General features: G+C 43.6%; 1 protein-coding gene across 1 annotated transcript; it reads left to right on the top strand.

Annotated features, from left to right (window-relative positions):
• Positions 1–201: 201 nt before the first annotated feature.
• IGFBP5 (insulin like growth factor binding protein 5) lies at positions 202–25756 on the top strand. The gene is made up of 4 exons (XM_044670742.1): positions 202–840; positions 21708–21934; positions 22648–22767; positions 24616–25756. Exons 1-4 carry the CDS (start codon positions 507–509, stop codon positions 24745–24747), a joined length of 813 nt encoding a protein of 270 aa, XP_044526677.1. The 5' UTR covers positions 202–506; the 3' UTR covers positions 24748–25756.

Genomic DNA, 25756 nt, shown 5'->3' with positions numbered 1-25756 from the left:
CATCTACCTGCTCCGTGGCAACCCCGGTCCATTTGATGCCTTCATAGGGAGGACAGGGAGTTCATACTTGGGTGTGAGCTTCAAATTTTTTTTAAAACTTTTCTTCTCCCCAATCTTGGAGCAAATTTTCCGGTGGTTGCTTTGGGGTGAGCTGTCTTGGGGGCTTTTTTCCACTTTTTTAAAGGCAGGTGAGCGGGGATTTGGAGGGTATTTTGCCATTCCTCTTTCTCCTTTCACCTGGCGATTTCGTTTTCTTTGCCCCAAACTGTTGCAAGTCTTGATTCTCTCAACTAAGACCTGCTCTCGCATCACCTAAATCTTTCTCTCCATCACTTATTTTTTTAAACCCGTGGTAGGGAGTGGAAAAGGAGGAAAGCCCTTGTCTTTTTTCCAAGACAATAGGTAGCTGGGCAGATATTAAGGCTTGGCCCTCCACACACGCACCCTGCCCCCAAAGTCTCCCCAGCCCTGCACCGTGCCCCAAGGTAAGGGGGAACTTTAGGAAGATGGTGCTGCCTACTGTGTTCCTGCTGCTGTCTGCCTGTATCGGGGCAGCCCAAGGCCTGGGTTCTTTCGTGCACTGCGAAGCGTGCGACGAGAAAGCCCTATCCATGTGCCCCCCAAGTCCTCTGGGCTGCGAGCTGGTCAAGGAGCCTGGCTGCGGCTGCTGCATGACCTGCGCGCTGAACGAGGGGCAGTCGTGCGGGGTGTACACCGAGCGCTGCGCCCAAGGGCTCCGCTGCCTCCCCCGACAGGACGAGGAGAAACCCCTGCACGCTCTCCTGCACGGACGTGGGGTCTGCCTCAACGAAAAGAGCTACCGGGAGCAAGCCAAGATCGGTGAGGGAGCCTTTTTCTCCGGGTCATTCATTACGCGGCGGGAGGCTAGCGGGGAAGTGCTTGAAACTCACTATCTCCTTTTCCCTTGCAAGTGGCTTGGAGCCAGTTAGACTTGGGCGTTGGGATTTTTCTCTAGTACACTCGAGCCACCTGCCCAATCCTGCCGCTCTAGGGGGCTTCGCAACCTGCCTTTGCTGTCCCCCACCCCCTCCGCACTGCTGATCTCAGCTGATATTCTCTGTCCCACCCTCCTCCCCCAAACCCCTAGTCTCAAATCCGGGGTAGGGTTTTTCACCCTTCGAGCATATTAATTTCCCAGCAACCCTCCCTCCCCCCGCCCCCGACAATTTGTTCCTCCGAGAATCTATTTTTTAATTAAGGGGAGGGGGCTCTTTCTTTTTTGCTGCTGTACCCTTTGACGTCCCCTCTTGTCCCCCGTACCCCGTTCAGTCCGTTTATATAATTCTCAGGACTCCACCTTCATTACCAATGGCGAATTGATTTTAGAGGGCTGTTTTTATTTTTATTTTTCTCCTGCAAGATCAGCGCTTTTGAATTGAAATGAATGATGGGTTTTAAAATTCAAAATTCCTTCTCTTCGCTCGCCCCTCACCCCCAGTCTCTCTGGGAGCTCACCTTCCTGGTGGAGTTTGGCTCGTTGCCCAGCCTCCATCCGCGGAGACTGAAAGCTGGGATACTTCGCCTGGCATTTTCCTACCCACCCTTCCCCACCAGCCTTAAAAATTTGAATTGTACCGCGGGGTAAAGGTGAGGGTGGGAAGGTGGCGGGAGAAAGATTGGCGACTCCAGCTGTTCTCCATCCCTAATATTCCTAACTGTGTGTTCGACTCATCCTTAAGCGCAGGGAAGTACGGGGCGGGGCGGGGGAGGGGGGGAAGGACATATTTTGTTCCATAGAAGATTGGGGTGGGGGAGACACACGCCACAAGTGTGGAAGCTAGTGCAGCTTAGACTCCCGAATGGTAACCTCCGCCCCTTACCGCCCCCAGCTCTTGTCGGAGGAGCCGGGAGTCCTTGGCTGGAGTGATTGACAGGGCTTGAGGCTCAATGAGGAAAGGTCCAGGGCTCCTTCCCTGCCCCATCTCCTTTAGACTTCACCTGATCCTTAAAAAAGAAAGGAAGGGAGGGAAAGAGAGAGAGAAACCTGGGCGAGAGGGCCCAGATCTGAGCCGCGGGCACTTCCCGGCCAGACTGACTGTAATTGACTCCTTTCAGGAGGATTTAGAAAAACTGCGTTCAGAAATTCTGAACTTGGAGAAGTCTCCTGGCGTAGATCCCGGTGCGCCTCCCTCTCCGCCCCCAACCCAACCCCAGCCTTTGTTGCCTCCCACCCCCACACGGCTGCAGGCCCGTGCATTCGAACCCTGCATTCACTCTTTTCCCGTAATGCAAAGCAAAGGAGTTGTGGTGTTCAGGAGCTGTGTGGTAGCGGTTGCCAAACTCTAGAAGATAGGACGGCTTTCCCAAGTGACATCTTGTGGCAAGAGTGTACAGTCCCCAACCCCTATCCCATCCCCATAGAGAGGGCTTGGCCCAGCAAGTGATTCCAGGAATTGCATTTTGATTAAGGTGGTGGGGGCGGCGAGAGAGCGGGATGAAGGATAGGTAGTCGAAAACCTGTTTATTTTTATTAAGAACCTCTTAAAAAAAAAAAAAGCGGCACAACCGTACTTGATCCTCAGAAATGTGAATTTGAATTAGCTTAGCGCGAGGAGAAAAGGTATGAGTTGATTTCCTGTCTTGGAACCCAGCACACTGTGTAATAACCTGGTCACACTGAAACTATGCAAAGTATCCCCAGACAGCATCATGCGCCGCTCCGCTCTTTTATTCGTGTGTGTGTGTGTGTGTGTGTGTGTGTGTGTGTGTGTGTGTGAGAGAGAGAGAGAGAGAGAGAGACAGAGACAGAGACAGAGACAGAGACAGAGACAGAGACAGAGACAGAGACAGAGACAGAGAAACGGAGGGAGGGAGGGAGATCAAGACCATTGGTGAAAGAGCTGGGGAGGCAGATTAGCCAAGGAGAGCAGCCTCAGGAACCCTGGAGTCCCAGTCGTCCAAGAGCCTAGGTTATATCCTAAGTATGATGCTATCAGAAAATGCTGCTCCCCTCCCCCACCCCCACGCCTTCGAGCAATTCACTAGTGCCACCCAATGAACAAGGGGGGCTGCTTTCCCTTGTTTGGCCAGGATTGCTTCCCCGCCCCTTCGCTCCCTAGTCTTGTGGGTGCCTCTCCTACCCCACCCCCATCTCCCCCAGAGCAGGTGTATGACGTATGTGAGCTAGTTTGCCCGAAGGCTTCTTTCTCCTAGGAATGGGGTCTGGCCTCATCTCGAGAACACAGAATGTTCCAACATTCTAGAAGGGAACGTAGACATCATCTATCGCCTCGCCCCGGCCCCTCCCCCACCAACAATTTAAAGGTGTTCTTGAAAGCTATAGAGTTGGGGACAGAGCGGAGAGCTTTAGAATGACTTTAATCCGTTTATGGCACCAGGAAGAAAAAAGATCCCTCTTTTCGGTCCCAGGTCTTTGTTGTCCCCTAGACTTCCACCCATTTGAGAGATGGGAATGGAAGTGGAAGGAGAAATGTCCAAGGTGACTGGGTTTGTCCTGAGACCACAAAAAGAAAAAAAGAAGAAGAAACCACAGCATTTCTGAGAGCAGAGGAGGGAGGTGGAAAGCAGCCATGGCTTCTCCAACGTAAAGTATGAGAATGAAAAAGAAGGGATGGGGAAAGTATATTTTCATAGGCCTGTTGCTGAGCAACTAGAGAAGGAACTCAGGAGTTGGACTGCTATCACCCATTTGGCCACAAGTCCAGAGGCAGAGAAAGAGCCTGAAATGAGAAGTGTGTTGAATTAGTAGGCAGTCAAGATTTGAGACAAAGAAAGTCCCAAGATACTAACCTATAGGCAAATAAAAACTGTGATTGCAATCCAGCAATCAATCAGCAGAAGCATTTATTAGGCACTTACTGTGTTCACTGTGCTAGATCCAGTGTGAGGTCATTAAGCAACTAAGGGGACAGGGTAGGGTTGGAGTAAATTTTTAAAATATTCCACCTTATTTTAGGCACTACCTATCATATGTCTCTATTATGTGAAAAACATTTGTGACTAAGATGTCTGAAGCTGAAAGATGCAAAAAGAACCTGGATTTAAGCTAAAGAGAAGATATGTACAGAGATCACGTTTTATGAGAGTACCATATTTAATAGCTGAAAAAGCATTCTAATCCTGACATATATACATGTATTTTACACACACACATATATATACAAACACCACACACACTGCCACACACCACAAACATGTAAACACACACACACACACACACACACACACACATAATACTGCATCCCAGTAGGATGGATGCCCAGCATCCTTACAGGATTACAGGAAGGCTAGAAAAGATTGTCAGCCCAGAAATGAACAGTTGGGGGTGGGGGGGATGTTATGAAGCTGAAGGGCAGGGCTGCTCTTTTCTATAGTTCGGTAATTCACGCTTCCAATCTATTCAGGAGTTAGAGTAGAGAGAACTAGCTTATATTTAATTTTATTTTATGGTTCACACATTGTTTTACATAAATTTGATCCTCAGAACAACTCTTTGAGGTAGGTTGAACAAGTGTTAATTTCTTTATTGAGGAAACAGGTCGAAATATGGAAACACTCAGGTGAACTGACTTTACTCAAGTCAGATGTGGGACTATATACCACACTGATTTCTCTCTATTTAGGGCAAGGAAAAAAATATGTCCTAATTGAAAAGAAAAATGGGGTGCTCATCATGAGGGATTGGGGGTGTCATTTGCAGCCTTTTGGCCAGCAGGTGGGGAGGGTGGGGTAAGGTGTCAGCAATCCCCCTTTCTTTCTGGCTTCCATGATCAGCCTAGCCACAGTTCTCTGCTTAGTCCAAAAGCCATGTGGAAACTGAGTTCCAGAGCTGCTTTTATTAGCCAAATTCATGTCCACTGAGTTGAACAAGCTCATGGAAAAGTGAGAGAACCAGATTCCTTCTTCCTTTGCTTTCAAAAAAATGCCTTTGAAAGGTTTCCTAGTGAGCCAACCATAGCTAGAACTGGGAGAGCAACAGACAGACTAAACCCTAACTGGATATTTTTTTCCTTTTTTCCAATTTCCTCTTTTTTTAACTTTTTTTTTTGCTATGTCAGCTCAAACAAGAGAAAATGGCAGTTCAAAAGGAAAGCTACCCTTCTCCCTTTTTTTTCCTTTTTTTTTCCTTTCTTAATACTCCCCCCCCCCTTCTCTCTCTGCCCATATACACCCTTTTTTCTGGCTCCTCCCTTGGTTTCTTCCTTGGCTTTGCCATATGGGCTACAGGTTTTACAGACCTAGAAAAGCTGTAGGTTGACTGACTAGAGCTTGAGTTGGAGGTACCCAAAGCAGTATCTGGGAAAATTGTATTGACTGCAGGGTTAAGGGTCAGAGTGAAAGTTAGAACTCAGAGCAGGGATCAGAGAACTCTTGCTCATGAGGGAGAGGGGAAAGACTGGGGAAGGAGAGAGAGAGAGAGAGAGAGAGAGAGAGAGAGAGAGAGAGAGAGGAGAGAGATTTAGTATAAATAAATTTTTAAAAATGAATTTTAAATGTAGTAGATGAAAAAGATTAAGGATAGGAGGAGGGAAAGGAAAAGGGTGACTACAAGAGAGAAAAGGGCATGAGGAAGGTTTCAGTTTTGTTTTTGTCACAGAGAATTTTCCTTCTTTGAAGTCACTGGTTATAGAGGCCATGCTCATACTCTCAGAGCTAAACATAGACCTTGTAGAGACAAACACACATGCATCCATGCTAGTATTGTTGACTTGTATTATTACCTTCTGAATATATCTGCAGAATCCAGGGGCCTTAATTCATATTCAAATTCAATCAATTCAAATATAATCGACATGAGTCTCTATTTTCCCCTAATACCCAAAGAATATCCCAGGCCACCCCCCCACCCCACCCCCAGCCCATTTTAATAATCTTTGTTCTGTAGTTACCTGTCTCTTCTAAAGTCACTGGTCAGGGCAAAATTCTAGATTATGAGGGAAGAATGAGATGAAAGAAAATCTGGGTAAGGAACCAGAGACATGATCCTCCAAGCCTGTCAACAGGTGCTTTGAGTGGCCCTGACTTCTCAGTCTACAGCTATTAAATTATTTGAATCCACTTCTTTGGGGGAAATCTTTGAAATGAATAGAATATCCTGGAATATCCTATATGCCCACCCATATCCCAGCAGTAAGTACTCTCATATCTAATCTTCCTTCATCCTTTTCTACCATTCTCTGGGATGATAGGGTCACCTCTCATTATCAGGAGAAAAAACTTTCTCCTCAGAAGCAGGGGGATGGAAGAAATGAATTTTGGAGGGTCCTGCCATCACCAGGATTAGTGAAACAGTTTTCAGCTATGGTTTTCTTGTGTTTGGACAAAAGGAAGAGGGGAGGTAGAAGAGAAAAAAATTGATGTGTGGAAAGCTAAAGAGCCGGAGCTAATTTTCTTTTATTGAATATTCATTTTAAAGACCAGAAGACTCTTGGGTTGAGAAACTGAAAGGCATATCCATCCAGTTATGCTGAATTGATACTGCCCCTAAGAAAGAAAGGGAAATGCGTTCCTGCCAACTTGATATTGTGCTCTTCTTGGGAGAGAAGAAGAAGCTGGTCCTGCCAAGGGCACCACAAGGTCAAAGTCAAGTTAGTAGCATCAGAACTATCCGAATGTCTTTGGGAACCAAAGCAAGTATCCAGAGATATTCAGCCTGTACTGTAAGCAAAGCTAGAGGTCCCAGAGTTGCCACTCTGTGCCTTATGGCAGTAGAAAAATGAGATCCCAGAGTTTGCAATCTTTCTTTGGCCATGTTTAGGAATGAGGGAGGGAAGCCTGGCTTAACACCCCTACATGAATCTTGGAAAGTTCCCTATCTGAAAAATGAGTAGCCGCTTGTAACAATCTATGGTTCTACTTAGGGATCTTCCCAGAAATCTGGGATAATACCTGAGCATGCTATTCCTAGCCCTTATTCCTGCCAAATTCTGAACCTAAAACAAAAGGCTGAATTTGCACTTATGTTCAGGAACTCTGGAAAAAAAGTAGTATGAGCCTAGAGAGATTGGGGGTTAAAGAGGGGCCTTCCCTACTCCCCTACAATAACAATGCAGATGCTCTCTCCTCACAAAGCTCCTCTCTTTTCCTACTCCCCATGAGTTTTTAAACCCCTTAACCTTTAAACCCTTCCCTTGGTAGAAAAGCAGTAAGGGCTAGGCATTGGGGATTAAGTGACTTGCCCAGGGTCATACCACTAAGAAGTGTCTGAGGTCAGATTTGAACTGTAATATAGGCTGTAATTTTCTCCTCCTTCATTTTCAGCTCCTACCAGTGGTTGAGATTCCTATTGGGATTTTCTTGGGAAATCTCAGCTTTTAGCCCCCTCCTTAACCTAGGACTAAAATAGACATCTTTGCCCAGCTCCTCACCCCTCTTCCAGGTTCCAAAAGACCATTTTAAGGGAGCTGGCCTACTAATTAGCCAAAGGGCTAAGAAGATTCTTCATCCTCTGCTCTGCTTTGATTTCCTGACAAGACTCCCCTTGTTTGACCCAAAACAGATCCCAAATCTTAAAATACAGGAGAAGTGGGGGGGGGGAGAGGAGGAGGTTTCACGGGACAAGAGAAAAGCCCCACTCCATCCCTGCTGCTCCCCTCCTTCCCACCTCTGAGGACTGTTCAGAAGGTACATTTACTTACTTGCCTAAGTGTACAGTGCAGAAAGGGCTGCCCTGCTCCATTCTGGGCAGCTCGAGTTCTGATGAGTCATGGGTGGAAATGTCCCCAGGGCCAGGTCAGAGAAATAAATAAATGTGTAACTGAGAACTAGGCTGCTTCCTCCTCTTCTCCCCCTCCTTCTTCCTCAAAGTTCTTCACTATGTCCCCAGCACCCAATCCTCCTAGTTTCCTGATTTTTCTGTATATTTGTATATAAATAAATATGCATACACATATAGATATATGTTTATAAACATTAACATATATTGTACATATATGTATGATATGTGAATGTAATGGGGGACTCCATTACATTCAAGGACTTGGGTCCAGACATGCAAGAGGCAACTTCCTGAGCTCCTAAATTTAGGGATTGAACCCAGAAAATGAAGAGGAGTCTGTTTGGTTTATCATTGTTATTGCCTCTATCCATGTATCAGCTCTCCATTTAGTGAACAAGAGACTGAAAAGAGAGTTGGATAGGATAAAAGAGCAGGGGGATAATTTAACCATCCAATCAATAAACATTTATGAAGTCTTTATTACATGCCAGGCACTGGGAATATAAATACCAAAATCCAAATGGCCTCTGCCTCAGAGAGCCAAAATTCTACTGGATAGATTCGCCACATATACAGAGGTAAATTGATACAAAATGCAAAGGGTTCCAATTGCTTAATACTGAACTACAATTTGGGGGATACCCTATTTAGATGAAGTAAAGCTCTTTTGGGTTGGAGGAAGCACCAGCAACTGGAGGAGTCAAGAATGGCCATTTCTGAGAGATCATATTTGGAACTAAGCCTTCAAATACAGAAAGATTTTTTTTCTACTTGAAGGATGCCAATACAGAGTGAATGACTCACAGCTATGAAGTGTCTAAGGCCAGCTTTGAACCCAGAACCTACATCTCTGTGATTTTTAGGCTGTAATTTTTTTCCACCTTCATTTTCAGCCCCTACCTGTGGGTAAGATTCCTAAGGGTTTTCTTTGGAAATCTCAGCTTTTAGCCCCCTCCCTAACCTTTTACCTTCTCTAAAGCCAGAAAGAGGTCAACTACAGCCTTTTTTGCCTTTTACCCTCTCTAGAACCAGAAATAAGTCAACTACAGCATGGGGAGGATGGGGTTAAGGAAGAAGTTCCCTGTGATGAAAACTGTCCAGGTTTGAACTAGTATCAAGAGAGGATCATATCATCTTCTTTCCATTAGCCTTCTCAGTATAGTGTTTGTCCAGAGCAGAAGTAGATAGAGATAAAGAAATGAGGGAACAGGGTAGATTCAAGGATTATTTGATTACTCTGATCTCAGATAGCCAGCTACTGAGCTTCACAGAAACCTGGAAGGGGAGAGAGTAACTAACACACCTCATAAGAGAGAAAAGTGTCACTCAAGATAATTCCAGTTCTCGTCTTCTCCAGTTACATTTTCTTCATTGGTCCTGAAAGGCAGTACCATTTACTCCTTTAGTGTTCCATCTGAGAACTACCAAAATGGTACCAGCAATAAGGCCTTCCCCTTTGGAAGTGTTAGGAAGAGGTAAACTGTGTGCTAATTGGCATATTCTTTTTATTCCCTAAGTTCCTGCTTAACTGAACTGGCCTTCCCAAGATGTTATCGGAACCGTCTTGACAGTCATCATTATTTCTCAAACTTTCCTTCTCTGTTCTTTCTCACCTGTACTTTCCACCAGACATAGACTTTGCCTCTAGAACGGAACAGTCAAGAGTGGCCACCAGGAAGAGAGGAAGGATAGGGATGATCAATAATTAGGACACATTTCCCTCACTTTATTCTTATTCACTCTCTATCTCCCAGGGGAAACATCAGACCATCTCCTAAGAACAGTACTGAGTTAGCCATCATCAAGGACCACTGAATTCAGGTGAACTGAGTCATAGAAGGGACCAATTTGTCATTCCTGTTCATAGAGTCATGTTTAAAGCTGCAATAGAACCCCAGAAGGCATCCAGACCAAACTCCCAGTTACATAAGATGAGGGAAACGAGATTCAGACAGGTTGAGGCACAAGATCATAAGAGTAGTAGTCAAAACCAAGACTTAGCCTGGGATCTTTTGACTTAAATTCTCATGCTCTTTCTCACTGCCTCCTTGCTCACAATGGCAAAACCGAAGCAAAGGGAGGTCTTGAACCCCAGCCTTACCTATTGACCCAGAATATACCATCTCTCCTGCTGTTCTAGAGGGGAAGGCACTCAGCCAGAGGGAGTCAGACTCCCCCACTCTGACAGGTCAATACGGATTTCTGAGCCTGCCCTAACAAGCCAGCAAATTTTCCCCTTGCATCTTCCTTTCAGCATGACAGCTGTCTAGGTTGGTTTTCCTCTTGGAAGGCTGGTGCTCATTTCCGTTCCAGCCTATAATTCAGGTTAAAAGAAGCCCAGAACATGTGCGTCTGACACTGACCACAAAGGAAAAGAAAACAGTCCCTTCCAAGAGCCTGGGGAAAGACAGACTCCAGCCAGTGACAGACTGGGGAGGAGGAGGAACCAGGGAGGGGCATTATGAACCTCCACCCAGTCCTCACCAGCTCCCCCCAACACACACACACACACACACACACACACACACACACACACACACACACACACCTTCTCCCTCTCTGCAACTGCCATTGAGTCATTTGGCATGACAGGCTAGAAAACTGTCAGACTTCAAGAGAATGAGACGATTTTTATACTATGTTCACAGTCATCATCAGCCAGTCTTTTGGTCTCCCAAGTGGTGGCAATATTCCCAGTGCCAGGTCCTAGCAGGGGGCAGACTGGTTGGCTAGAACATTAGGGCACAGAGACGATGATTCACCAGCTCATTCCTTACCATCTACAACTAAACCCAGGTTTAGGTGGGCACCTCTGTAAGGAAGAGGAACCTTGGAAAAACTGGGAAATGTGTTCCTCTTTCCTTCTTTCTCCTTAAAGGCAGGTAGGTAAATAAGACCTCGGTGTCGCATGGACCACTGAGACCTAGATCATTAGATTTTTCAGTCCTATTGGTAGTTGCTTTTCTAGAATCCTAGAACCATGAAATGTTGGCACCCAAAGATGCCTTAGAGGTCATCTAGTACCAACACTAGTTACGATAGAGAAAGGTCCCAGGTTCAAGTCTGGCCTCAGATATTTTCTAGCTGTGTGACCCTGGGCAAATCACTTAACCCCCATTGCCTATCCCTTACCACTCTTCTGCCTTGGAGCCAATACTTAGTATTGATACTAAGATGAAAGATAAGAGTTAAAAAAAAAAAGATAGAAGAAGCAGGGAAAAGATTCAAAAGAAGCCCAGCCCATTCTCATATTCTACATGCACAAGTTGGCCATCAACCCTTTGGTTGTGAAAACTGAACCAACCTGTCTGTCATCAAGGGTGGTCTTGGCAAAAGGCCAGGGGCTTCTCAGGCTCTGAATTCAAGGTCAATCTCAAGCTCCTTACTTGTGAAGTCATACCCATGCTCTGAGCAATGGCCTTAGCTGTCAGTTCCCATTTCCATTTGGAAAAAGGGTGTCGATGAGTTGCCTCTGAGTAGCAGACAAGTTCTTATGGTAGAGCACTTGAAAGAGCTTCAGACAGGAGAAAGAGATTTGAACTTCAAGGAATAGACTTTCCAGAGACCTTTGATCGATGTTACCAGAAGTAGAAATGAGAGGCGCTACTCTGTTTCTCCCTTTTTCCTCTGGAGAATGACCAAGTCCAAACTTTGACTATATGTCCCCTGGGATAGTTTTCCAGCATGTTAAAACTCTATCACATCAATATTTGTTCAGCTAGCACACCCTGCTATTATCCAGAATTAATTGTCAGAGTGGATGGATATCTGCCAATGGTCTTTCTGTTTACTACAGGAATAAAATATAAGAAACATCAAAGTAACTTCCAGTCTCTCTCATCTCCAATACATCATCCACGTGGCTGCCACAACAGTCCTTCCAAGGCACAAATCTGACCATGTGAACTCCTTTGCTCAAGAATGGTCAGTGGCTCCCTATCACCTCCAGAATAAAATATAAACAGTCTGGGTTTAGAGACCTTCAACCTTCTAAATTCAAACCTACTTTCCCAGCCTTCTATCACTTTAGTCATTACTTGCATGTTCCCAATCTTATCTGTAATCGTTTCATTCACTATGTCCCAGCCAAACTAGATTAGTAGCTACTCTCCTGGCTCCCATTCCATGTTGCTCCTCCATGCATTTACCATGAAGGCACATAGCCTGGCACCCTCCCCTACACATACACCCATGCCTGCAATTCACTCATTTATCAACTTAGTCTTAAAATCATCTTCTTCCTTCACAGATGAGTTCCTGTGTCAGTCAACTCCTAGGGAAAGCCTCCTTCATCTCCCCAGTTATTAGTGTTCTCAACCCCCTTAAATTTCCTTGTAGTTAGGTTTGTGATGGTATGAGCTTCTTTGAGGTTCAGAAAGATCTGTTTGTTTTTTTTCTCTGTGCCCCCATTGCCTAGTATGGTCCCCAGCAGAGACTCGAGGTTCAAAAAAAAAGGCTTGTTAGGTGGAATTAAGGAGTGTTGTCTCTGGAAAAGTGAGATGAACCTGTACAGAGATTATCCAAGTGTTCTGGCTGTATGCAAGTGCCTGGGACATCATGAAGGTTGGGGGTGATCACTGTACAGGAGAAACCCATAAGGGTTGGCTGAGCCCAGAGGTACACTCAATTGGGCTACATAAGGCTCAATCAGGAGCAAGTATAGAGGTCCAAGGAAGGAAATTATTTATAGACCCCTGGAGTTCAGGGGGATGGGAGGAGCCAGAGCAGGATAAAATTAAGCATTGTATCAGCAGAGTCATTTTATCTTGGGATCAGCTCCTGGGATTAGAGGGCATCTCCTGAGAGCTTGGGGTCCAAAAATAAAGCCTCTGGGGACATCCTGAGAGTGACTTCCTGGACCAGGGAGCAAGGCTCAGGGCCCAGGATAAATGGTGAAGGTCGGGGAGATGTAAGGAGGCTAACAGGCTACTCAGAATCAGCCCTGTAAATGAGATCCCCAGAGTCTCTGGGATATTCTAGAGAAAAACAGTTTGGAGCCCACTCTCTTCCATTTTTCCTAGGGTCTCCTGGCTCTGGTTCATGTGATCATAGAGTTAGAAATGGAAGAGACTTTATGTGTTCAGTGTATAGTTAAGGAAACCAAGATACAGAGAAGTTAAATAATTTGCTCAAGATCATACAGCTAGGGGGCAGCTAAGTAGCTCAGTGGATTGAGAGCCAGGCCTAGAGACGGGAAGTCCTAGATTCAAGTCTGGCCTCAGACACATCCCAGCTGTGTGACCCTGGGCAAGTCACTTGACCCCCATTGCCTACCCTTACCACTCTTCTGCCTTGGAGCCAATACACAGTATTGACTCCAAGACGGAAGGTAAGGGTTTAAAAAAAAAGATCACACAGCTAGTCAGTGTCTAAAATAGGATTTGGAACCAGGTCTCCCTGACTCCTTATACAATGCTTCTGTAGGCCAGCTTAAAAACACCAAATTTGTTCATCCCACAAAGAAATATCGAGCTTACTCACAAGAGACAACATTGATTTCGAGTCAGGAAACCAGGGCTTGAAGTCTGACCAGCAGTGTGTGACCACAGAAAAACTGCCTAAACTCTCTGAGCCTCGGTGATATCATCTGTAAAAATGAAGATAATAATTTTTGACTTTAATATACTTTGTATACCTTAGAATCATAGGTCTAGAATTGGAAGGGAACACAGGCTATCAAGCCCAACCAACCTTCTCATTTGATAAATGAGGCTCAAAGAGGTTAACCGCCTTGTCCAAAGTCCCACATAGTAAAATGGCAAGATAGGAACCAAAGACCTTTGACTCCCACTCCAGCATGCCTTCCTCTGTACCACTCTAGCTCCCTACTTTGTACAAAGCACAGCTCTCTGGAGAATGGATCTGAGCCTGCAATGAAATGATCAGTTGAGTTACTGCATCCCCTCTATTCCTTCTAGGCACTTAATTCTTCTGATGTATCTGTCCTCCAAGGGGATGGGAGATGGGAGTTTCCTGGTGCTCACTGTCTTCTGCTGTTGGGATGATGGCTATTTAGGATTATGCAGCCAGTCAAATGTTGCTTGTTCCAAACCAAGACATCTCTAGCTCTTTCTCTATACTCTTTTCTCTCACATTCACTTTATAGATGGAGAAGCAGCATCATAAGCTACCAAAAAGAGGTAATAGGGGCAGAATACCTGAGGAATGGGATAAAAAGGACATAACCTGTTGGGGTGAATTGTTATGAGTCTAAGAGGGAGAAGCCCAGACTCTCTTCTCATCCAATTCTGTATTTATTATTCCCTAAAGGCTCCAACTCACTTAGAGGCAGTCAAAACATTTAGGGCTTAATAAATATCTGTATTATATAAATATATTATATCATATATTATATATAATACATAAATGAAATATAAATATATAAATATTATATAAAAGTCAACATTAATAAGTATCTGTAGCTGATATCTACTGGATTCAGTTTTCCTAGCTGTACATTGGAGTCTTTGCTCCTAAATGTCATGGTGGAGAAAAAAGGAAGTTGGAAACAACAGGGTTCTTGATGCAGGATGGGGTACTATGAATAAACTACTCTCTTATCTGGAGAGATGGTTGCAGAAATTACCCTTCTTCTTGAAGAATGTCCTCTGCAGCCCCTCGTTCCCAAAGTTGCCTTTGGTTCTGGAGGCATGGAATTTGAGCAACAAAGAGGAAGAAGAGGAGGACAGGACAAAGTGGTGGGGGGCAGTGGGAGGGAAGGTTTGTGAATTGTGCCCCAACTGTTCAAATTCATATANAGAGAGAGAGAGAGAGAGAGAGAGAGAGAGAGAGAGAAACTGACCAGCATAAGCAGAGAGAGACAGAGGAAGATGGGGCTGGAGGAAAGATAAGACTAATGCAGAAACCTCTTCCCTAAGTACTGAACCAATCTTAGCCAGATTACTCCAAGTTTAAGTTCTGCAGGAAGCGGAAAAAGCAGAAAATTGTGGATTAGCACATTGACTGGGGGCCCAGGACGAGGAGCATCTGTTTCCCCCCCATATCCCCAAAACACTTTTGACTTTGGAACAGAGGGAACAAATTGCCTGAGGCCCCCTGCCCTTCTTTCCCCAGGCATGGGTGGCATCCGATTCCAAGGAGGCAGAGGAGTCTCAAAACTGGGTCAAGAAGCCAAAATTAAAGGGGCTGTGGTTGGAAATTTGGGGAGAACAGAGGGCATAAATGCTTATTAGACTCCTTTCTGGGCTTTCCTCCACCCCAAAGTTGGAAGTAATGTGAGAGAAGCTGACAGCCCCATCCCCTAGATCCACCACTCTCCAGCCCTCAAAAGGATAAGACAGCCCATGGGGGCCCATTAAGTCTGTTGGACTGACCTGAATTTCCAAGAATGGAACACTAAGCTTTCTGCATGCACCCTCTCCCTCTCCACCCCCCATCTTGCCAAAGAATTTAGACAAAGGGAAGAGAGTTCTGGGCATGTGGTGGTTTTTTTTTTTTCCTTCTCCAAGACAATTTCTGTTCCAGGTGATCCAAAATAGCCAAGAGATTGCACAGACGTATTGCAGAGCCCTTTTCTTTACCATTCTCTTCCCTTCCCAAATTTCTATCACCCCAACCCCTATCCCCTTTTAAGCAGCCCTCTCCAGTTCTCACGTGGCCCCTTAAATACTGGAGAGAACCACAAGGAGAAGGGAAAGTTTGGATGGGGTGAGCAAGGCAGGCCCACAAATTCCAGGTTGAAGAAGTTGTTTATATTCATAATAATTTATAACTCAGCTCTGACCCTGGACCTCAGGCTGTGGGCTGGCTCTGGTTTTCCCTGGCATGTTTCTCTGCCTCCCTCTACTGGTCATCCTTGGGTTCTATCCTGTTGTTAGGTGGACAGCCACTGGGAAGTTCAACCAAACAGAGACATTGTCAAGCTCTTGATGGAACTTCATACCTGACTTCCTCTTCCTCTCGCTTTGAGCCTAATATGCTAGAATTTAGAGCTGGAAGGAACTTTAGAGATCATCTTATCCAGGGGATCTTTACCTTCTCTGTAACATGGATTCATGAAGCAAAAAGACACAAAATGAAATATATGTAGGATAATAATATATATTGAAATTGTTATCAGAATATTATTTAAAAACAAGTCCATAAGGCTAAGAACTCCTGATTTAAGCTACCCATTCTTATTGTACAAAGTTGAAAACTGAGGCCTGAGGAACAAAGATTCAATTCCAGACCTTTTAACTCCAAATCTAGAGCTGTTCCTCTAAAACTCTTCAACACTCAACCTTCTTTTCTCCAGGCTATTCCACCAGTTCCTTTCTTACTTTCCATGCTCTTAAATCATGATTCTCTCTCCTTCCTTCCTTCTCTAAACCCAAAGACCATTTCTAGGAGTCAATTAACTCATTAGCCCACAAACAGACACTTTGTCTTTTATTAATGCCCACTTTACTCTATCTTCTCAGTCTCCCAAAGCCTGAGTCCCCTGGAGTCAAGGCCAACAGTGATGTCCATCTGGAAAGATGTAAAAAAAAGTATGAGATCCAAGATAGCCCAAGGTCATAGATTTAGAGGTCATCTACTCTAACTCTTTCATTTTTCAGATAAAGAAACTGAGTTTCAGAAAGGCTATAGGTTCATAGATCTGGAGATGAAAGAGATTTCAGAGGCCATCTACTCCAACGTCATTTCAATTTGCAGATGAAGAAACTGAGGTCTAAGTTGGTCAAGTGAATTGCCCAAGGTCACATAGATAGGAAGTATGAGGGCTTATTTTGGAATCCAGGTAATATCTAATTCCAGATCCAGTGTTCTCTCCACTGTACCACACTGATATAACTCAGAAATCTCATCGGTCCCCAAAATAGTGGCAGACAAATTGTGAGATAGTCCTTGAAATATAGACACAAAGACAAATAGAGACAAGCATGTCCAAGTTGTGTAGCATTTCTAGGCACGTGGCCATTACTTGATTAGTAAAAGAGGGTAGTGGGAAGTTAATATAAGCTTTAGGGTTTATTCCATAAACCCTTTTTCCCTGAGAAAGACTTACTAAAATAGTCAGCAGAACCCTAAGACAATATTAGAAAACTTGGGATGGATTAGCTTGAAATGATTTACTATTTTCAAATTACCGGGAAAGGATATATATGAATTCTAAAGAGGCTAATGAATGACTGTGAGCTTTTCTCTAGGAAAGAGAGAAAAAGAAAAAGATTTTTAAATGCAACAGTTTGATTAAGTCCTTAAGGTTAAGATGGTATGGGAGCAGCTAGGTAGCTAGGTGGATTGAGAGCCATGTCTAGAGACCAGAGGTCCTGGGTTCAAATCTGGCCTCAGACACTTAATTCTCATTGCCTAGCCCTTACCACTTTTCTGCCTTGAAATCAATACACAGTATTGTATCTAAGATAGAAGGTAAAGGTTTAAAAAAAAAAGATTAAGATGGTATGCTCCAGAATTGAAGGGTGAAAGATGCCAAATTAGGTGGACGGGGTGGGCTGTAGCTTCTTCTTTTCAGAAGAGCCTTAAGAATATTTGAGATCAAATATCAGGTTGGGTATACTGTACAGGAGTCTGGGTTGGGCAGAATAAATGACCGGTAGAGAAGATAGCCAGAGGTGGTGAAATCAGTCAGCACCCTATGCCAGCTGAAGGTGGCAAAGAAAAAAAAGATTCATCCTTGGGCTCTCTCCTTACAGAGGTCAGCATTCTGGAACTCCCAGCTAAACAGGTGCATTTGGAGAAGGAGAATCTGTCAGCTGCCCAGGGCCAGGTGCTGGCGCAACCCCAGTGGAAGGAAGCCCATTCTTTTGTTTCCCTTTCAGTCACATATTCCCAACCCTTTCTGCTTCTCACCCACTCCAGTTTCAAACTAGTTTAGGGTAGGGGATTGGGAGTCATTTACCTCCCTCATTCATAACTAGACCAAAATATTCTTTTTTTAAAATATTTTTCCATGGTTCCGTGATTTATGTTCTCTCCCTCCCCTCTTCCCTCCTTCCTCCCAGAGCTGACAAGCAATTCCACTGAGTTACACATGTATTATCACTCAAAACCCATGATCCAGAATATTCTTAAGCTCTTGAGGGGAGCTATTTGCTCTCTATTTTCATCCAGTTGCCTTCTAACAATGAGAATGTTTGATAAATATGGAGAGAGGTTGAATGATGTATTTCATGGAGTGATAAAGAGCAATAAAGCTAGAAAGAACTTGAAAAATCCTTTACAAATGGATTTTGTAAAGGCCCAGAGAGACAAATGACCAGCCCCCAATTCATATTGATTTGGGGCCTTTGGATTCTAACCCAAGGACTCTGCTTCTAAATCCAAAGTTTTATCTTTATATAAGACAAAGAGATCTGAAACCACCAGGTTTAGAGACCACTTGAAAATGATTATTGGATGCTTAGACCCCTCTAAATCTTGCTTTTGATATCTCTTCAGCCTCTCTCACCTGGTTGCTCAGCTATGGACCTCTTCAACTCTCAAGGTTTAAGTCTTATTCCTAATTCTTACTACCTATGAACTTCAGCAAGACATTTAACCTCCATGGATCTCTGTTTCCAAATCTTTGAAAATAACAGAGTTGGGTTAGATGGTTTTTCAGCTCCCTTCTAGGATCCTGTGGAAATTCCATTCTTCCACATATAGGTCAGTTATATTAAAAGTAGTCCCCATTCCTAAGCTCCAACTGCCTCTGGAAGGCCTGACTACCTGAAAACAAGACTCAAGGATGTATTTACTTGATGATCCCTGAAATTTCCCAAGTAGATTCATTCTGCGGTGCCTATAAGCTTTGTTAACCATTTAAACCTTAAGAGTAAATAGTTTATAAAATACCTTTCTGAAAACAGGTATTGGCTTTAGGAAGAGTAAGAAAAAAAAGACTTCAACCTCAAAATTTAATTGTGCAGTTATTTCTGTAGTCATTTATTGTTCTCTAGATTTTATCTATTATTTTTTTAAAGAATAAATTGATGATCTTATTTACAACTTCAAACAAAATTTAATTGTGCAGAAATCAACATTGCTTAGCTATAAGATCTTCCTATTCATTTCATTTCATCCCCTCCAATCAGCTTCAAAATCAATGCAAGCTCTGGGACAGAAAGGAAGAAGGTGTGTGTAATAAATCAGGGGTCCTCCTGCCATCTCGTGATTTCCATAAGAAGGCATGTCTGTCCCCCTACTCTTAAACTGATCTAGCCAGAAAAATCAAGGACCAACCAGAACTACCTTTCTTCCCACCAACCCCACCTCCCTGCTCTGAGATCTTGTCAGCTAAGGTCCAATTGGCCCCTCTAGCAATGATGAGGCACCCTTTGCTTTTTTTTTTCCTCAGGAATCTGGTTGTAGATGACCACTCCTGGCCTTTCCAGTTCTGAAAGACTGTGACTCTATTCTGGAGAAAGTTGGCATTCTTTGCCACTGGACATGGCATCAGCCTTGCTTCAGGTCGATGACTGAGCTACTTAGACAAAAGGAATGGATATTCTTTATTTCTTTATTGTCAACATACACAGAAATCTCCTCCTAACAATGCTTCTCTTGCCTTCTTTGTTGATTGTCTCTCTCCCATTCTACCAGTCCTTTCCTTGTTCTTTGATGTTGGGTTGGTAATAACCTGGAGAATATATGGTTAAAATGCCATCTGGTGGTGCCCAAGCTAAATGGCAATGCCAGCTACGTCCTGTGTCTTGGTGGAATGTAGGAGTTTGGGGTTGAAGGGAAGATGGGAACGAATTGAAGATGGTACTGTTGGTCTCATCTCCTCTTGAGCCCTTGGGACCTTCTCCAAGAATATGATTTCTTTCTCCTTCATTTTACAGATGAGATTCAAATATGAGAGGAAAGGAATGAGCATACATGTGTATATGGGGGTTTTCAGTTGTGTCTAATTCTTCCTGACCCCATTTGGGGTTTTCTTGGCAAAGATACTGGAGTGGTTTGCCATTTCCTTCTCCAGACCATTTTACAGCCACTTATTGGCTGGATGGCATTGAATAAATCACTTAATCTTTGTTCCTTTATATCCCTTAGTAACTCTTTATTCCTTAGTTTTCTGATCTCTAAGATAGGGGTAATAACACCAGACTTGCCTATCTCGCATGGAACTAAGACTCAAAATGTAATAATGAATTTTGTAAATAATTTAAATTTAATTTAAAAAGCATTTTGTAAACCTCAGAATAATAAGTAAATATAAGATAAAGCAGAAGGTGATGAATAAGAGAGAGGGTGCTTGGGGAGATCAAAACTTACTCCAGATTGGTAATATCACCTGAAATATGGAAATAATATTTTTTAAACCCTTAACTTCTGTGTATTGGCTCCTTGGTGGAAGAATCATAAGGGCAATGGGGGTCAAGTGACTTGCCCAGGGTCACATAGCTGGGAAGTGTCTGAGGCCAGATTTGAACTGGAAATAATATTTTAAAAAAAGAAAACCCCGTTTCGTTAAAGGTCATAAGTCAACTAAGTATAAACTCATCAGCCCTCTCCTATATATAACTGCTTTAGCCACAGTCCAGCTGTCAGACTATCTTGACCTACAACAGGGAGCTCTAAGGAACACTCTAGCTTGGTTGGGACAGAGATCACAGAACTAGGCTGGGATGTAAGGGCTAAGGCAGGGGAAAAGAAAGAACCCAAAACCTTCATTTCCTGTCCCTCTTCCCCTCTAGCTTCATATAACTGCTCTTTCTTCTGTGATCTTTGGTGTGTTTCTAACCCATCTCTTTGCTCCTTCTGTCCTTCAGTCTCCTATTCACCATGCCCAGATGGGTCTTCTCTCCTAGTAATTCTGAGCTTAAAAAGGACAAAGACTAAACAAAGAAAAAAACAACTAACCTACTTTCCACATTCTGTAGCTACCAAATAATAAGTGCTGACAATATAGCACTTTGAGCTTTAGAGACTTATTCTCCCATTTTATCCTCCAGAGTAGAGACTGGTCCTTTCCACCTTTCTTTGCATCCTCAGTCTTCAGTATGTAGTTGGTGCTTAATAAATGCTAGTTGAAAGACCCTAGGAGATAGGTGCAATTATTATCCCCATTTTTTATAGATAAAGGTAGACAGCAGTTAAGTGAGTTACCCAAGGTCACATAGCTCCCAAGTATCTGAGGGACTTCATGATTCCAGGTCAGCATGTCATCTACTGCAAGTTAGATAGTGAGTTAAATATTACAGGTATTTTTTGGTAAAAAAATTTTGTAATGTACCTTCTCTCTTAGAATCAATACTGTATATAGGTTCCAAGGCAGAAAAGCGATAAGGACAAAGCAATGGAAGGTTAAATGACTTGTCCAGGATCATACAACTAGAAATATCTGAGGCTGGTGCGGGTATTCTTATTCCTATTTTACAAATGAGGAAACTGAAGCTTAGAAATTAAGCAACCTCCCCATGATCTCATGGTATTCATTGGGATTTAAACCCAGATCTTCGTGACTCTCATATCTACTTAGATCAAGTTGCCCTCAACTTCCAGACTCCTCAGCATAGTCTTCAAGGATATATGCCCCATTTTTTAACTTTCTCCACTGAGATTTGAACCTTCCTCTATCAGATCTAGATCAAACAAACCAAAAAATAAATAAGAAAGAAGTAAGATATGTGAATGGAATATTAGAAAAATTAGAGTTAATAGATATATGGAGAAAAATAAATGGGGACAAAAAGGAATACACCCTCTTTTCAGCAGCACGTGGTACATTCACAAAGACTGACCATGTACTAGGGCATACATTTCTCCACTGCCCCTGCCCTTGTCCTCCTTTACTCAGACTCTCCACCCCCTCCCATAGCCAATGCACAATTCCACTGGGTTTTACATGTAAGACAAGTATTTTTATTCCCATTTTGTGGGTGAGGAAACAGGCTTAGAAAGAGAAGTGACTTATTCAGGATACGGTCACAATATGATATAAGAGTTTTAGGTTTACTGATTTTTTTTTAACTGATTCCAAACTTCTTCCACTGTGGCACTTGGCAAGCCCTCAGTACTAACTTTCTTTTTTTTTTTTTTTTTTAATTTCTCTTCTCAGAGAGAGAATCCCGAGAGCATGAGGAACCAACCACTTCAGAGATGGCTGAGGAGACCTACTCCCCAAAAGTTTTCCGGCCCAAGCACGTTCACCTCTCTGAGATGAAGGCTGAAGCCCTGAAGAAAGACCGCAGGAAGAAGCTGACCCAGTCCAAATTTGTTGGATCTGAAAATACTGCCCAGTCCCGGGTCATCTCCGTCCCTGAGATGAGACAGGAGTCTGAACAAGTGAGTCCTTCTGTAGAAAACTTCTGGTTTGCCTTTCTTCCACTCTACCACTCATGCTTTAGTCTTGACATTTCCTTGGGATGGCTCAAGATCCCCCAAGTATGTGTTATGGGGAGGGGGAGGGAAGGAATGTCATGATTGATCTTGGAAAGAATCAATACAGGTATGTATACCTCCAAGCAAAAGCATCTGGACCAGGGGAGTAGCCTGAAGGCAGGGAGAAGATTTTATCAATCTAAACAGGATCTAGTCAGTTGAAGAAAATTTCTGCAGTTAGGATCACTGAATTGCCAAGCTTCACCAGAAAGAACTCATCTTGGGTTGCCTACATGGCCCATAGGATTGCGTGGCTTCTCCTGTGATGGCAGCCCTACCCAGTTCAACATTGGGACCCTGTTGAGACCAGCATTGGGATCTGATCAGAGAATTCAGAAAAGATGAAGAAGTGTGTGTAGAGTGAGGAAAGGGGACAAGGACAAGGAGGAAGGACTTTAGGCTCTCTCCAAACCCTGGTCCAATATGGCGCCATGTGATAAGATCTAGGATTAATGTAGGAAAAACTCTTTAATAACAATTGATGAAAAAAAAGGGACTTTGAGTCTTGTAAAAGACTCATGTCCTTGGAACCATGCACCCCTGCAGAGGTACCCCTAGACCTTACCTCTCAGCAGTCCTAAGTGATGCCCTAACTTCCCTCTTATTTCTCACTCTAGGGCCCCTGCCGCAGACACATGGAAGCTTCCCTTCAAGAGCTCAAAACCAGTCCCCGTATGGTGCCCCGAACCGTTTACCTTCCCAACTGTGACCGTAAAGGCTTTTACAAGAGGAAACAGGTAAGCATAACCCACTCTGTTTTCCTCCTTCTATCAATCTCATGGAAATACACTTTAATGTAATCACTGTATAGTACCAGAAGTCAGAAAATTAGAGCGAGTCCTAGCTTCTATGCCAATGACTCGGTTATAGCTCTGATCAGATTACTTCGGTCCTGCTGCCCAATCTCTGCTTGCCAAATGAGCTGGTTCTCCCCTGCCCTCTTGTTGATCTGTAGGCATGGGGACAAAGATGAAAGCCATAGCTGTGAAGGTACTTTGAACTTTCTGGAGTATAAAAATTGTTTTTCATCCTTCTGATAGTTTTTTCTTCCTTAAAGGGAAACTAAGACAAGGATTCACTCCAAGAGACAGAATTAGAACAGGGTTCATTGTGAAGTGGCTATCCTATGAGTTAGCCTCAAGAGAAAAAAAGATGGAGACCCCAATTCCTACAAGAGTCTTCAAGATTGGCTGATATTACTGCCTGAAAAGGAAAAGCTCAGAGAGTGTAGCTATAATGAAATTAGGGAGGAAGAAAAAGAAGAAATCCCTTTCAAGTTGATGCCGGGATGGGAGGGCACCTAACAGGAGCTTTAAAAGTATTTAAAAGTATTTGCTGAATTATCAGTGGACTGTAAGTTAGCACCAACAAGGGAAAGAGAGATGGCTTTTTTTTATACCTTTACATTCTATCTTGGAATGGATACTAAGTACCTAAGGTGTGAGGGCTCCAGTGATGGGCAAACTTTTTAAAGAGGGGGCCAAAGGAAAGGAAATGCTCATCTGTCACTCTTTTTCTAAGGCAACTCTTTCAAAATTTCATTGTATTGTATCTTACTCATTGTATTCGTCAATTAGGAATAATGTGGCAGGATAGTACATTTCAGGGAGCCACATCTGGCCATTGGGCCATAGTTTGCCCATCACTGGGCTAGACAATTGAGGTTAAGTGGTTTACTCAGGATCACACAGCTTGGAAATAGTATATGAGGCCAGATTTGAACCCAGGTCCTCCTGACTCCAAGCCTGGTGCCCTAATCACAGTGCCAACTGCCCCTCGATACTTTTATTTCTGTGAGGAATAAAATCAAACCAGTACAGATTTCATCCATTCTACGAATTCTTATTAAATTCCTCCACACACAGAAAATAGTCTGTGGTCAAAGGAAGGGCAGTGATGGACATAAAGAACAAGGTGGATTTCAGTTACTCTGTCACCCTGTCAGGACCAGCTTGATGCACAGGCAAAGTCAACAGTAGGACTGGGGGGACTTACACCATCCTGTCCTTCTAATATCACCTCCTTCTATCCAGGTGACAAGTGTCTGGGATGTCACCACCATAAAGAATGCATTCATTCCTTTGGGTTAATTATTGTTGTCTATTTACTGGCACACACATGTACAGACACACATACATACACAGACCTAGGTGGTAGTTTCTTAAAATGGAAACATGCCAGGGAGTGGAAGCCAGTCTTATTGAGCTATTATCCTCACCTACCTCTTGTGAGCACTTAAGTGAAGTGTTGACCCTAGGCAGATTGGAGCAGTGATGGGAGAGAGAATGATGTTAAGGGGGGAAAGGAAGAAGCCAACAATAAACACATTCCCCAAATCATAAAAAAGACAGTGTGCTTTTTGTCATCTTCTTCCCACCTTCTGTGTTCCCCTGAGACCAGAAAACATTGATAGTGAAATATAAGGATGTTGTGTATGACTTAATTCTAACTTGGGGGAAGGAAACATGACAATCAGGGGAAGCTGAGAACTTCACAGGGTTCTTTTCCCTCATCTAATAGCCTTCCCTGCCACCCCAGCCTGAAACCCTGAGCCAACCTGTGTCTTTCTCACCCTCTTTCCCCAGTGCAAGCCATCTCGGGGCCGCAAACGTGGCATTTGCTGGTGCGTGGACAAGTATGGGATGAAGCTGCCAGGGATGGAATATGTCGATGGAGATTTCCAGTGTCACAATTTTGACAGCAGCAATGTTGAGTGATGCATCCATCCCATCCCTCTTCCCTTTCTCCTCTTCCTTGATCCTTTTCCCCAACTCCCTCCCCTTCCCCCCCTCCAGCCAGTGCCCCTCTCCACCCCGAGGATGCCACTCATTTCATCTCATTTAAGGGAAAAAATTATTTGAAGAAACTGAGGACCTCGGAATCTTTAGCAAGTTCTCAACCTTTTTTTAAGCAACAACAACAACAACAAAAGAGACAGAATAATCCAAGAAGACACCCCCTTTTTTTTTGGTTGATAGGGGGAAGAATGGGATGGTAAAAGGAGAATGAATGGAGAAGGGAAGACAGGAAGAGAGCGTGAATGCAAGAGAATCACTAAGAAGGACACAAAAAGTAAAGAAAAGCAAGAAAGAAAAGAAAAGTAATTAGCAACCCATCTCAGCCCACATCCTGCTACCAAGAAGGACCCTTAGCTGGGAAACAGTTTTACCTGGGGAGGGTCTGGGTTATTAGGTGGGATCCAATGGCTTGTTGAGGGTTTTTTTTTTTCAGTTTGGTTTGATAGAAAGAGGAAAGAGAAGAAATGGCAAAAGGCAAAATAGGGATCTGCTCTCCTATGTCTCCTCCTCCAGTCAGCTCCCAAGGCCTCGTCAGGCCTCGCATTCCTCTGCCCTCACCCCTGAATTCTTCCAAGGTTTGTCTAAAAATGAAAATGCATTCCATTCCTGTTTTTTTTTTAATCCAAACTTCAGAGTGATCCTAGCTAGGTAGGATTTTCTGGACAGACATATATTGACACATTATATGCATGAATGTCTGTGTGTATCTTTCAGTTCCCACACAGACATAACCAGTCATGACTATATGCACAGCCTTTGAAATGCCTTTTCTTCCAAGGTGACCGAAATAACGCCAAGGGTGTGGATATGGATTTTTTTTTTCAGTTCTTAGTGTAGCCTCCATAGGGGAAGGTGGACTGGCAAAGCATTTGTGTGGGCTTGTATTTATCCACAAGGCTATATGTCTACATATAGAGATATATACTTT

The sequence above is a fragment of the Gracilinanus agilis genome, chromosome 3 (genome assembly GCF_016433145.1).
Source record: "Gracilinanus agilis isolate LMUSP501 chromosome 3, AgileGrace, whole genome shotgun sequence".
NCBI lineage: Eukaryota > Metazoa > Chordata > Mammalia > Didelphimorphia > Didelphidae > Gracilinanus > Gracilinanus agilis.
Note: the sequence above shows the minus strand (reverse complement) of the source record. Positions and strands in the feature narration are given on the sequence as shown.

Coding starts and splice junctions, on each gene's coding strand:
- IGFBP5 (XM_044670742.1), top strand. CDS start 507: ATGGTGCTGCCTACTGTGTTCCTGCTGCTGTCTGCCTGTATCGGGGCA. Junction 21,935..22,647: donor TGAGACAGGAGTCTGAACAA/GTGAGTCCTTCT, acceptor TTCTCACTCTAG/GGCCCCTGCCGCAGACACAT. Junction 22,768..24,615: donor GCTTTTACAAGAGGAAACAG/GTAAGCATAACC, acceptor CTCTTTCCCCAG/TGCAAGCCATCTCGGGGCCG.